The 13,526-nt window shown below is 38.4% G+C and overlaps 1 protein-coding gene across 10 annotated transcripts in view; it reads right to left on the reverse strand.

Moving 5' to 3' along the window:
• sif (still life) overlaps nt 1-13,526 on the reverse strand; it is a 1,536,257-nt gene that overhangs the window by 1,311,355 nt on the left and 211,376 nt on the right. For all 10 annotated transcript variants that reach the window (XM_071677265.1, XM_071677235.1, XM_071677256.1 and 7 more), the window contains one exon: nt 7,365-7,532. In XM_071677265.1, coding sequence (XP_071533366.1) covers nt 7,365-7,532 — 168 coding nt within the window. The remainder of the gene's footprint in view (nt 1-7,364; nt 7,533-13,526) is intronic.

Raw genomic sequence — 13,526 nt, forward strand, 5'->3', positions numbered from 1 at the left:
GGTTGAAACAGATCATCAAAGCTACAGGCAACATGACAAAATACTAAAATATAAGTATTTATTTTGTAAATGCTAATGCATTTAAGAACTTAAAAAACTTGTGATGAATCATGACAGACTTTATTTTGTGGTTGTATTTGGCTTTTTCTACCAGATTTTCTTGTCTGTTTATTTGCTATCATCATCCTGTTTTATATTTTGTTAACTGCTCCTTGATGTCTGGCTTGTAGCATTTGAAATGTTTTTCAGTTTGCTGATCATGTGCTGTATCTACCAATACCTCAATTACGTTGTTTTTTTAATTTCCATTAGGTAGTCTTTTCTGATTCTGCTCTGACTGCTCATGCTCCTTTATGTGTCTGAACTTACAGTTGTCCTGAATAGACTGCCCTCCATCCTTGTTGCTTTCTATTCAGTTGAATGTCCCTCAAAATGGCAGTACCTCCAGAATTTGAATCTTCACTCACTATATTCTCATTTATCATAAATGACTTTGGTTGTTTTCCTTTGATTTCTTTTATACATAAAATTTTCTGGGTACTTTTTGATCAGATATACAACATACAATAGCCCTGCTGTGCCAATGTGTTTTAACTTGTGTGGTATAAACTAATATACTCATTTACTCTTTCTGATTTGTTTTCATGATTTTTTTCTGTATATATATATATATATATATGTATATATTTTTTTTATTTTCCTTTGTCGCTGTCTCCTGCGTTTGCGAGGTAGCGCAAGGAAACAGACGAAAGAAATGGCCCAACCCACCCCCATACACATGTATATACACACACGTCCACACACGCAAATATACATACCTATACATCTCAATGTACACATATATATACACACACAGACACATACATATATACCCATGCACACCATTCACACTGTCTGCCTTTATTCATTCCCATCGCCACCTCGCCACACATGGAATACCATCCCCCTCCCCCCTCATGTGTGCGGGGTAGTGCTAGGAAAAGACAACAAAGGCCTCATTCGTTCACACTCAGTCTCTAGCTGTCATGCAATAATGCCCAAAACCACAGCTCCCTTTCCACATCCAGGCCCCACACAGCTTTCCATGGTTTACCCCAGATGCTTCACATGCCCTGATTCAATCCACTGACAGCATGTCAACCCCGGTATACCACATCGATCCAATTCACTCTATTTCTTGCCTGCCTTTCACCCTCCTGCATGTTCAGGCCCCGATCACACAAAATATTTTTCACTCCATCTTTCCACCTCCAATTTGGTCTCCCACTTCTCCTCGTTCCCTCCACCTCCGACACATATATCCTCTTGGTCAATCTTTCCTCACTCATTCTCTCCATGTGCCCAAACCATTTCAAAACACCCTCTTCTGCTCTCTCAACCACGCTCTTTTTATTTCCAAACATCTCTCTTACCATTACATTACTTACTCGATCAAACCACCTCACACCACACATTGTCCTCAAACATCTCATTTCCAGCACATCCACCCTCCTGCACACAACTCTATCCATAGCCCACGCCTCGCAACCATACAACATTGTTGGAACACTATTCCTTCAAACATACCCATTTTTGCTTTCCGAGATAATGTTATTGACTTCCACACATTCTTCAAGGCTCCCAGGATTTTCGCCCCCTCCCCCACCCTATGATTCACTTCCGCTTCCATGGTTCCATCCGCTGCCACATCCACTCCCAGATATCTAAAACACTTTACTTCCTCCAGTTTTTCTCCATTCAAACTTACCTCCCAATTGACTTGACTTTCAACCCTACTGTACCTAATAACCTTGCTCTTATTCACATTTACTCTTAACTTTCTTCTTTCACACACTTTACCAAACTCAGTCACCAGCTTCTGCACTTTCTCACATGAATCAGCCACCATCAGCAAAAAACAACTGACTCACTTCCCAAGCTCTCTCATCCACAACAGACTTCATTTTTGCCCCTCTTTCCAAAACTCTTGCATTCACCTCCCTAACAACCCCATCCATAAACAAATTAAACAACCATGGAGACATCACACACCCCTGCTGCAAACCTACCTTCACTGAGAACCAATCACTTTCCTCTCTTCCTACACGTACACATGCCTTACATCCTCGATAAAAACTTTTCACTGCTTCTAACAACTTGCCACCCACACCATATATTCTTAATACCTTCCACAGAGCATCTCTATCATCTCTATCATATGCCTTCTCCAGATCCATAAATGCTACATACAAATCCATTTGCTTTTCTAAGTATTTCTCACATACATTCTTCAAAGCAAACACCTGATCCACACATCCTCTACCACTTCTGAAACCACACTGCTCTTCCCCAATCTGATGCTCTGTACATGCCTTCACCCTCTCAATCAATACCCTCCCATATAATTTACCAGGAATACTCAACAAACTTATACCTCTGAAATCTGAGCACTCACTCTTATCCCCTTTGCCTTTGTACAATGGCACTATGCACGCATTTCGCCAATCCTCAGGCACCTCACCATGAGTCATACATACATTAAATAACCTTACCAACCAGTCAATAATACAGTCACCCCCTTTTTTAATAAATTCCACTGTAATACCATCCAAACCTGCTGCCTTGCCGGCTCTCATCTTCCGCAAAGCTTTTACGACCTCTTCTCTGGGCATGAGAAGAAAGATCATGAGAGGCAAGTGTTTTGGGAGCAGCTGAATGAGTGTGTTGGTGGTTTTGATACACGAGACCGGGTTATAGTGATGGGTGATTTGAATGCAAAGGTGAGTAATGTGGCAGTTGAGGGAATAATTGGTATACATGGGGTGTTCAGTGTTGTAAATGGAAATGGTGAAGGGCCTGTAGATTTATGTGCTGAAAAAGGACTGGAGATTGGGAATACCTGGTTTAAAAAGCGAGATATACATAAGTATACGTATGTAAGTAGGAGAGATGGCCAGAGAGCGTTATTGGATTACGTGTTAATTGACAGGCGCGCGAAAGAGAGACTTTTGGATGTTGATGTGCTGAGAGGTGAAACTGGAGGGATGTCTGATCATTATCTTGTGGAGGCTAAGGTGAAGATTTGTATGGGTTTTCAGAAAAGAAGAGTGAATGTTGGGGTGAAGAGGGTGGTGAGAGTAAGTGAGCTTGGGAAGGAGACTTGTGTGAGGAAGTACCAGGAGAGACTGAGTACAGAATGGAAAAAGGTGAGAACAATGGAAGTAAGGGGAGTGGGGGAGGAATGGGATGTATTTAGGGAATCAGTGATGGATTGCGCAAAAGATGCTTGTGGCATGAGAAGAGTGGGAGGTGGGTTGATTAGAAAGGGTAGTGAGTGGTGGGATGAAGAAGTAAGATTATTAGTGAAAGAGAAGAGAGAGGCATTTGGACGATTTTTGCAGGGAAAAAATGCAATTGAGTGGGAGATGTATAAAAGAAAAAGACAGGAGGTCAAGAGAAAGGTGGAAGAGGTGAAAAAGAGGGCAAATGAGAGTTGGGGTGAGAGAGTATCATTAAATTTTAGGGAGAATAAAAAGATGTTCTGGAAGGAGGTAAATAAAGTGCGTAAGACAAGGGAGCAAATGGGAACTTCAGTAAAGGGCGCAAATGGGGAGGTGATAACAAATAGTGGTGATGTGAGAAGGAGATGGAGTGAGTATTTTGAAGGTCTGTTGAATGTGTTTGATGATAGAGTGGCAGATATAGGGTGTTTTGGTCGAGGTGGTGTGCAATGTGAGAAGGTTAGGGAAAATGATTTGGTAAACAGAGAAGAGGTAGTAAAAGCTTTGCGGAAGATGAAAGCCGGCAAGGCAGCAGGTTTGGATGGTATTGCAGTGGAATTTATTAAAAAAAGTGGGTGACTGTATTATTGACTGGTTGGTAAGGTTATTTAATGTATGTATGACTCATGGTGAGGTGCCTGAGGATTGGCGGAATGCGTGCATAGTGCCATTGTACAAAGGCAAAGGGGATAAGAGTGAGTGCTCAAATTACAGAGGTATAAGTTTGTTGAGTATTCCTGGTAAATTATATGGGAGGGTATTGATTGAGAGGGTGAAGGCATGTACAGAGCATCAGACTGGGGAAGAGCAGTGTGGTTTCAGAAGTGGTAGAGGATGTGTGGATCAGGTGTTTGCTTTAAAGAATGTATGTGAGAAATACTTAGAAAAGCAAATGGATTTGTATGTAGCATTTATGGATCTGGAGAAGGCATATGATAGAGTTGATAGAGATGCTCTGTGGAAGGTATTAAGAATATATGGTGTGGGAGGCAAGTTGTTAGAAGCAGTGAAAAGTTTTTATCGAGGATGTAAGGCATGTGTACATGTAGGAAGAGAGGAAAGTGATTGGTTCTCAGTGAATGTAGGTTTGCGGCAGGCGTGTGTGATGTCTCCATGGTTGTTTGATTTGTTTATGGATGGGGTTGTTAGGGAGGTGAATGCAAGAGTTTCGGAAAGAGGGGCAAGTATGAAGTCTGTTGGGGATGAGAGAGCTTGGGAAGTGAGTCAGTTGTTGTTCGCTGATGATACAGCGTTGGTGGCTGATTCATGTGAGAAACTGCAGAAGCTGGTGACTGAGTTTGGTAAAGTGTGTGAGAGAAGAAAGTTAAGAGTAAATGTGAATAAGAGCAAGGTAATTAGGTACAGTAGGGTTGAGGGTCAAGTCAATTGGGAGGTAAGTTTGAATGGAGAAAAACTGGAGGAAGTAAAGTGCTTTAGATATCTGGGAGTGGATGTGGCAGCGGATGGAACCATGGAAGCGGAAGTGGATCATAGGGTGGGGGAGGGGGCGAAAATCCTGGGAGCCTTGAAGAATGTGTGGAAGTCGAGAACATTATCTCGGAAAGCAAAAATGGGTATGTTTGAAGGAATAGTGGTTCCAACAATGTTGTATGGTTGCGAGGCATGGGCTATGGATAGAGTTGTGCGCAGGAGGATGGATGTGCTGGAAATGAGATGTTTGGTGTGAGGTGGTTTGATCGAGTGAGTAACGTAAGGGTAAGAGAGATGTGTGGAAATAAAAAGAGCGTGGTTGAGAGAGCAGAGGAGGGTGTTTTGAAGTGGTTTGGGCGCATGGAGAGGATGAGTGAGGAAAGATTGACCAGGAGGATATATGTGTCGGAGGTGGAGGGAGCAAGGAGAAGAGGGAGACCAAATTGGGGGTGGAAGGATGGAGTGGAGGAGATTTTGTGTGGTCGGGGCCTGAACATGCAGGAGGGTGAGGGGAGGGCAAGGAGTGGAGTGAATTGGAGCGATGTGGTATACCGGGGTTGACGTGTTGACGGTGGATTGAATCAGGGCGTGTGAAGCGTCTGGGGTAAACCATGGAAAGCTGTGTAGGTATGTATATTTGCGTGTGTGGACGTATGTATATGCATGTGTATGGGGGGGGTTGGGCCATTTCTTTCGTCTGTTTCCTTGCGCTACCTCGCAAACGCGGGAGACAGCGACAAAGTATAAAAAAAAAAAAAAAAAAATATATATATATATATATATATATATATATATATATATATATATATATATACTTACTTCATTACACAATTTTTGCATTCACTTTCTTACTTCTTCCATTTCTTTTCATGCTTTCTTTATAATTACAGTTTTTTTGCCATTAACAACTGAATCCTTTCAAATACAGTCAGTGAACTTTTGTCTCAGATGTCATGATTCACTTTTGCATTCAGAGTATTATATTTTTTCACAATCAGATCATTTGTTATTCATTTTCTTGAATGCTTATCAGCTCTTTGCACTTTTATTACACATGTAGTAGTTCAGATGTGACAGCATGCTGTATTCAGCATGGCCTACCAGCTGAGTCTTTTGCTCATCATTAACCTAAATTAATCATGTTATGGCTTAGTTAGATATTTCTGAAAATTGGTTGAACAGATTTAGAAGAGGTCACAACGAGAGCAGTGCATTTCTTAAAAAAATAACGAAAAAAAAATTGAAATACAGGATACCAAGTGAAGCCATGCAACTGAAAATAGAATCAGGAATAATATGAGTTAAGAGGTACAAAATGCATGCATGCCCTGTAATTCTACAGTGCAGAACTTACTGAAAGATTAAAAGTGTTCAGTAACTGAGAAAAATGCCTTCAAAAAAGCTCATCATTAGAATTAAAAAAGTGAACTGAGAGGTCACAAGAAACATGTTAGAAAAATTGTGGTGAATATATCTATAGGTATGTGCAACAAAAACTCATTGGTAAGATAATACATATGCTTGACATGAGTGGAAGTAGGTAAAGAGAGAAAAAGAGGAGAAAGAGATACAACAGATATGAGGAGCTGTGTAATGCATCAAGGATATTCTTCATGAAAAACTCTGTAAGCATGGAAAGGACATTACTGTGACATTCATCTACTTATAGCCACAGTTTTTTTTTCCGTTACACCTAATGAACTAATAAAATACCTGCAAAAGCAGGTAAAAAAATGAAGGAAATAAAAAAAAAGAGACAGTATACGAGAGAAACATCTGAGACTAGTAATATATATATCTAAAGATAATCTATGTAGAGAGAATATTTTTTAAGTAAGAAGAGGACAATAAAGATGCATATAAGAACAAAAGTTAACAAAAAATTTAATTTCTTATAAAAACTTGAAATTGGATACCTAAATAAGTTAAAAATTTAGCTTATTTAGCTTTTGCATAATTTGGTCATCTTCCCTTTTTCATAATTCTATATATCCCTAATACTCACTCTTAAATCCCATATATCACTGAAAGCACTTAAGAGGGGCATATGAAGGGTGAGGGTGCTGAAAATCCTCCCCTCCTGTCTTATCACTTTCTAAAAGCAGGAACAGTTGAAGAGCAAATGCAATAATTTTTCAGAGTCAGTTCCATATACTATCTCAAAAAAGTTCAAGTTGGACTTGGAATATGAGGAATGCTAAAATTCCCTTCCCCTGACAAATTGTCTCTCTAAATACTGTCTCATAAATATCCCAACACTCTTACCTATACCTAAAAGGATTCTAAGTGTATATAAAAACACTTATCTAGCAACATAACCCACTTTGGTATTTCAGACTGTTGCAGATACCCTGAAGGATGACAAGAGACAGTTTTGCACTGTAATCTGTCCATGGATATGCTAGTGTTTCTTTCTTACATCTGGAAGTATCCATCTAAAACACTGATATAAATTTGTTGGAAAAAATGAACATGAGGCAATTCAATAACAGGCCATCTAGAATAATGAAATGATTATACAGGTTTTTGGCCATATACAAAAATATCATATGACTACCCAAATCTTAATCACAACTTTTATATTTTAAAGAGTACTACTTTAAGGCACAATATTTCATCTTTGCCTATAGACTAAATACTAAATCAAAGTACAAAAGTTTAGTATAATCCTACCCAGATTTTCCATGCTCTGAGTGAGAAGGGCTTCGAAGGTGTGCAAACTGTAGCTCTCAGCATCCATACCCTTCGCTAATGTATTCCGTAGATGCATTTCATATTCTTGTAGTAATTGGCTCGTAGGAGAACTTGGTGTAGCCACATTATTCTCAAAGTCTGAGTTACCTGGAAAGGAGGTAACAGATGAGAAAGTAGTTATGAGGCTGGGGTAGAAATTATCACAATGAGGGAAAAATCAGAGTAAAGACTTTTGTGGGAGTGACATACAATTTTCTTTTACTTGAAAAGGAACTATTAGTATAAATGACAATGCTAATTGCACTATACTACTAAGGCTGCAGTAAAATTGTCCCCAAAAGGTTAACAAAATGTGGAAAATGACCATAAATTTTAGCCATCAATATGCTCACATCATAAATCTCACAAAATCATAATATACACATTTATGTTACTAGAAAGAACAATTTCTAAGTTTAGGTGGATATCAAAGGTGAGAGGGTTTTTGTTACATAAGAGACAAAAATTTGTTCCTCAAATCTGAATATTACCATCAGAGGTCAGAAAGAAATGCTTAGTCAAACTACACTTTAAACATTTCTAACTTTAAACATGAAATGACTAAAAATTCTAGAATTCAAGATGTAGAATTATCTAAATACCAATACTTATAACAGATTTGCTGTTGGCTAAAACTTTTATAATTACAGTATGGTCAACTGACAGGCAATATAAACTGATTCTTATAATACTGTCTCGGGTAAAGCACTGACTGATCATACTTCTGCACCTCTTAAGTAAAAGTTTTGTCTTTGTGCAAGACTGTAATTTGATGTTCAACCACATTAAAAAATCAAAATCAAAGGTTCTTCAGAAAATCAAGATTTTGAAATGAATTTGAAACAGTCTCTTCCACTTGAGTCCTATTGTGAAAGAAGAGCTACTTCAACGAATGAGAAGATTTCTTCTTGACAGAGCATTCTTGCTCAAAAATTGCTCCTTGCCCTAGCCTTGCTTGAGTTGGAAACATGTGGCTAGAAGACTGCAGTTTCAGAATATGCTCATATAAGTTATGTTTCATGATCTGCCAATTAAAAAGCTCATTACCATATGTGTTTTGTAGGACTAAGAGAAGTAAGACCCTATCAGACAGTTGATCTGTATCTGTAATACAGACACCTAAGAATCTGGAAAGAAGAGATGAGAAGTCCTCTACATCATGCTAACATTAAGGCTTTGTCAAGAACAGATTACATTCTTAATAACTACAAGTCTTCCCACTTGTCATATTCATGCTCACAGGTCTGTTGGAAAATGTTTTAAAATAGAGCGGTGCATGATGCTTTTGCAAATACAAAAAAAACCATCTTACAAAATGCAAGAAAGTTACTTACCCTAAACACCAGATACTATCTTTTTATTAAATTTGAAACAGCTACTTAAGATCAGATTACATAATACATGAACAGTTCAAGAAAATTTATACAGAATATGCAGAATGTACCAATCTATCCTCAGATCATGTGAGGAAACATCTCAGCACTAATCAAAGAATAAGAAATTTCATTATTATCAGTTTTCCAGCAGAATGTCTCAATCAAGTTTTTGGTTTAATATGAAGAATCCTCTTTGGAAGACAAAATTCTGAGTAACAGCCAGCAGTTAAGATACAATTCAAAAGTTGAGAAATAAAGAAAAGATTTCTTATAAGAATATGGGCCATGTTTTAATGTTTAAAAACTTATGGAATATTACTAGCCTCACCAGAATAACTGTAACACCCTTGAAACTGTATGTTAGAGGTGAACAATCTAACCCTGTGTTCCTTGAAACCAACAGAATCATTACATAAAAAAGTTAGTGAAATCATTTCCTGTACAAAAAGAAGACCGGCTGAATAATACTAAGTAAATGAAAAAAAGACTGTCTGACATGCAATTCTCCAGAATCCTAAGTGAACAAGGCAAAGCATCATCTTGAAAGACCCATAAGTTGTTTCAAGCCCTAAAAGACTTTGAAAGAAAATTTAGTCTTGCCTATTGACCATCAACAAAGCCTTGGAACAAAACTAGTCTTTAAGTTCTAACCTCTCCTCAGAAAAGGAATAAGCATCCTAAAATTGCCTGCTAAGTGAGAAACATCAGAGAGAAATAAAATCAATGATGCAATATTTTCTAAAATACTAAAAATTTACGGTGAACAAGACACACACATGGCTGTTAATGATCTTCCTCAATAAATTCAGCTGTTTCCTGGATAAAGTGCAGAGATCATGAATGTTTAAATCAAATTAAAAGAATACAAAATTCAACAAATAAATATTCCACATGAATAATGATACTTCTTTCATAATTCCTTAAAGCAATTAAAGACTTTTGATAATGAACCTCTTATGTGAAACTACAGTAAATTTTTGTGTTGAGATACAAACTCATCACAAATGATGCAGAAATGAAAATGATCATCAGCTTAAAACCTCCATCTTAAGAAACTTATTGACAAACAGATTATCTTCCCATCTATTTAAAACCATTATATCAACTCTAACTATCATGATGAGCAGCCCATGAAATGTCATCTCCAAGCATTCCTATCCCTGCACAGTTCCAAACATCTTCCTATGGTTGATCTTTTACCAACATACATAATGATATACAAACTTTTAAATGAACTTGATAAATCAGATATTTAACGGTTCTTCAAAATAAAAAATAAAAGATATTACATAAACTGGCAAACACACTCTGATGAGCTCCACAGTTAGCTTGACTCAAGGTTGAAGAAGTTGAACTTATGCAAATGCAATGAGATGAAGTTGGGACACAATGAAAGAAGGTTCTGACATGACTAACATCTGCCAGGAAACAAGCAACATGAACCTGTAATTAAAAGGGGTTTAGAGAGTCAACACTATGTCCAAACAATTGCCAAAACACCATATCACAAGCAAACTGTCAGCTGCTTAATATCAGAACTGCATTTAAGGATATAGGTAAGATATTTCAATAAACTACATCCTATCTATAACATACTTAAACTAGAATATCAATTTCATGTTTGGCCATCTCACTTGAGTAATCTAATAATGAATTTCTAAGATAGGGAGTAGTTGGTAGGCAGTCAACAACCAGGAAGGTATATTACCAATACTACCTGCCTGAATATTGTATGTGTATGTGTGTTAGTGATGGCTGTGTAGTGGACCAGCACTTCAGTGATTGTCAAGTCACACTCCTCTGACCCAGGTAGTTGTCTATTCTTTCTGCCTCACCTGTACCATGAACTAGTGGCACTGTGTCCACATACATACAATCTCTCCAGGTCATACATAACACAACACTTGACAACACCTACCTCACACATCTCATTCTTCTTAACTATAGATTTTCTTGAGGTGAGTACTTTGTGCTAGCCCTGCCTTTTGGCAAAATGGTAGGAGGAATAAACAGCAGAAGGAAGGTACATTTAGGCAGGAGCAATAGGCAGAAACCTTAGGTAAAAGCAGCAGGTAGGAACAGCAGATAGTACATAGCCAATATGAACATTAGCTAGGAGCCTCTGCAAACAGCGTTAGAGTTTGCCCTCTACCAGTGGCCTGTTAAGGGTGAGACACTAAAGGCCAAGAAGGGGCAATGGAATTCACTAGTCAAGGAAACTATCGCTGTGGCTACCCCTTTGAGGGAGTTCTAGTTGGGAACAGGCAACAGAGATAAGATGGATAGAATTTCTAAGGAGAGCAACAAAGATGGTACTGGAGAACTAAGAGAGCTGGGGTTACAGGAAAAGATCAAAGGTTGAAAAGATGCACACCACAGAAAAGGAGAGTAGAAAAAGACATGATCTCAACTTTCAAGTTTTTAAATAGCTGGATGTTAACAGTCTCAGCCACCAAGACTATTTTCCCATGTATCTATAATGAAAATATTAACTCCATCAATATAACTGGAACCATGCACAGCTATCTCCAAGCATTCTTACTCCTGCACAGTTCCAAACATCTTGCTACGGTTGATCTCCTTTTACGCCACATACATAATGATATACAAGCTTTTAAATGGATTTGACAAATCAAACAGAGCAGTTCTTCAAACTTAGAAATAAAGAAATTGCATTAATTGAGAAAGGAACTCTGACAAGCTCCAGAGTTAGTCTGAAATGTAGTTGAAGATGTTCGACCCATGCAAATGCAGTGTAATGAAGATGGGACAAAGTGAAAGGTCTTCATATGACAAAAATCTGGAATGAGACAAGCAATACAAATCTGCACTCACAAGGAGCTTGGAGGCAATGTTATGCTCAAATTTTCACCAAAACATCAAACCAGAAGCACTGTTGAAAAAGCAAATTGTCAGCTGCTTAATATCAGAAATGCATGTAAGTACAGTAAAGAAATTCTTCAATAAACAACATATAATTTATATCACATAAATGCACATACATGTACATATACATATATATCAACATATACACATATTCATACATATACACATGTACATATTCATACTTGCTTGCCTTCATCCATTCCTGGCACTACCCAGCCCCACAAGAAAATAGCATCCCCACCCCCTGCGTCAGCAAGGTAATGCCAGGAAAACAGACAAAAAAAAGGCCACATTCATTCACACTCAGTCTCTAGCTGTCATTTGTAATGTAACAAAACCACAGCTCCTTATCCACATCCAGGCCCCACAGACCTTTCCGTGGTTTACCCTAGATATTTCACATGCCATGGGTCAGTCCACTGTCAGTACACCCACCTCGGTGTATGACATCATTCTAATTTGCTCTATATCTTTCATGGCTCTCATCCTCCTGTATGTTCAGGCCCTGAATGCTCAAAATCTTTTTCATTCCATCCTTCCACCTCCAATATGGTCTTCCACTTCCCCTTGTTCCCTCCACCTTTGACACATATATCCTCTTTGTCAACTTTTCCTCACACATTCTCTCCATCTGACACATATATCCTCTTTGTCAACCTTTCCTCATTCATTTTCCCCATATGTCCAATCCATCTCAACACACCCTCTTCTGCTCTCTCAACCACACTCTTTTTATCAACACACATCTTTCTTACTCTTTCATTACTTCTCAATCAAACCACCTCACACAACATAATGTCCTCAAACATTTCATTTCCAACACATCCAACCTCCTCCATACAAACCTAGCTATAGCTCATGCCTTGCAACCATATAATATTGTTGGAACTACTATTCCTTCAAACAAAACCATTTTTGCTCTCCAAGATAACCTTCTCTCCTTCCACACATTCTTCATTGCCCCCAGAACCTTTGCCCTCTCCCCCACCATATGACACTTCCACTTCCATGGTTCAATTTGCTGCTATGTCCACTCCCAGATATCAAGAATACTTCATTCACCCCACTTTTTTTTTCATTCAAATGTACATCCCAATCAACTTGACCCTCAACCCTACTGAATCTAATAACCTTGCTCTTATTCACATTTACTCTCAACTTTCTCCTTTCACACACTTTTCCAAACACAGTCTCTAACCTCTGCAGTTTCTCACTTGAATCAGCCACCAGAGCTCTATCATTGGTGAACAACAATTGATTCATTTCCCAAGCCTTCTCATCGCCAACAGGCTGCATACTCGCCCCTCTCTCCAAAACTCTTACATTTACCTCCCTAATCACCCCATCCATACACAAATTAACCAAACATGGGGACATCACACACCCCTGCCATAGACAGACCTTCATTGGGAAGCAATCACTTTCCTCTCTTCCATCTTGTACACATGCCTTATACACCCTTGATATAAACTTTTAATTGCTTCTAGCAGCTTACCTCCCATACCATATACTCTCTAGACCTTCCACAAAGTATTTATCATATGCTTTCTCCAGATCCATAAATGCTACATACAAGTCCATCTGTTTTTCCAAGTATTTCTTAAACACATTCATCAAAGCAAACACTTGAACCACATATCCTCTACAACTTCTGAAACCACACTGCTCCTCCCCAACCTGATGGTCTGAACATGCCTTCAGCCTCTCAATCAATACCCTTCCATACAATTTTCAAGGAATACTCAACAAACCTATGCCTCTGTAGTATGAACACTCACCTTTATCTCTTTTGCTTTTGTACAAAAGCACTGTACATGCATTCTGCTTATCCTCAGGCACT

The sequence above is a fragment of the Panulirus ornatus genome, chromosome 2, assembly GCF_036320965.1.
Source record: "Panulirus ornatus isolate Po-2019 chromosome 2, ASM3632096v1, whole genome shotgun sequence".
NCBI lineage: Eukaryota > Metazoa > Arthropoda > Malacostraca > Decapoda > Palinuridae > Panulirus > Panulirus ornatus.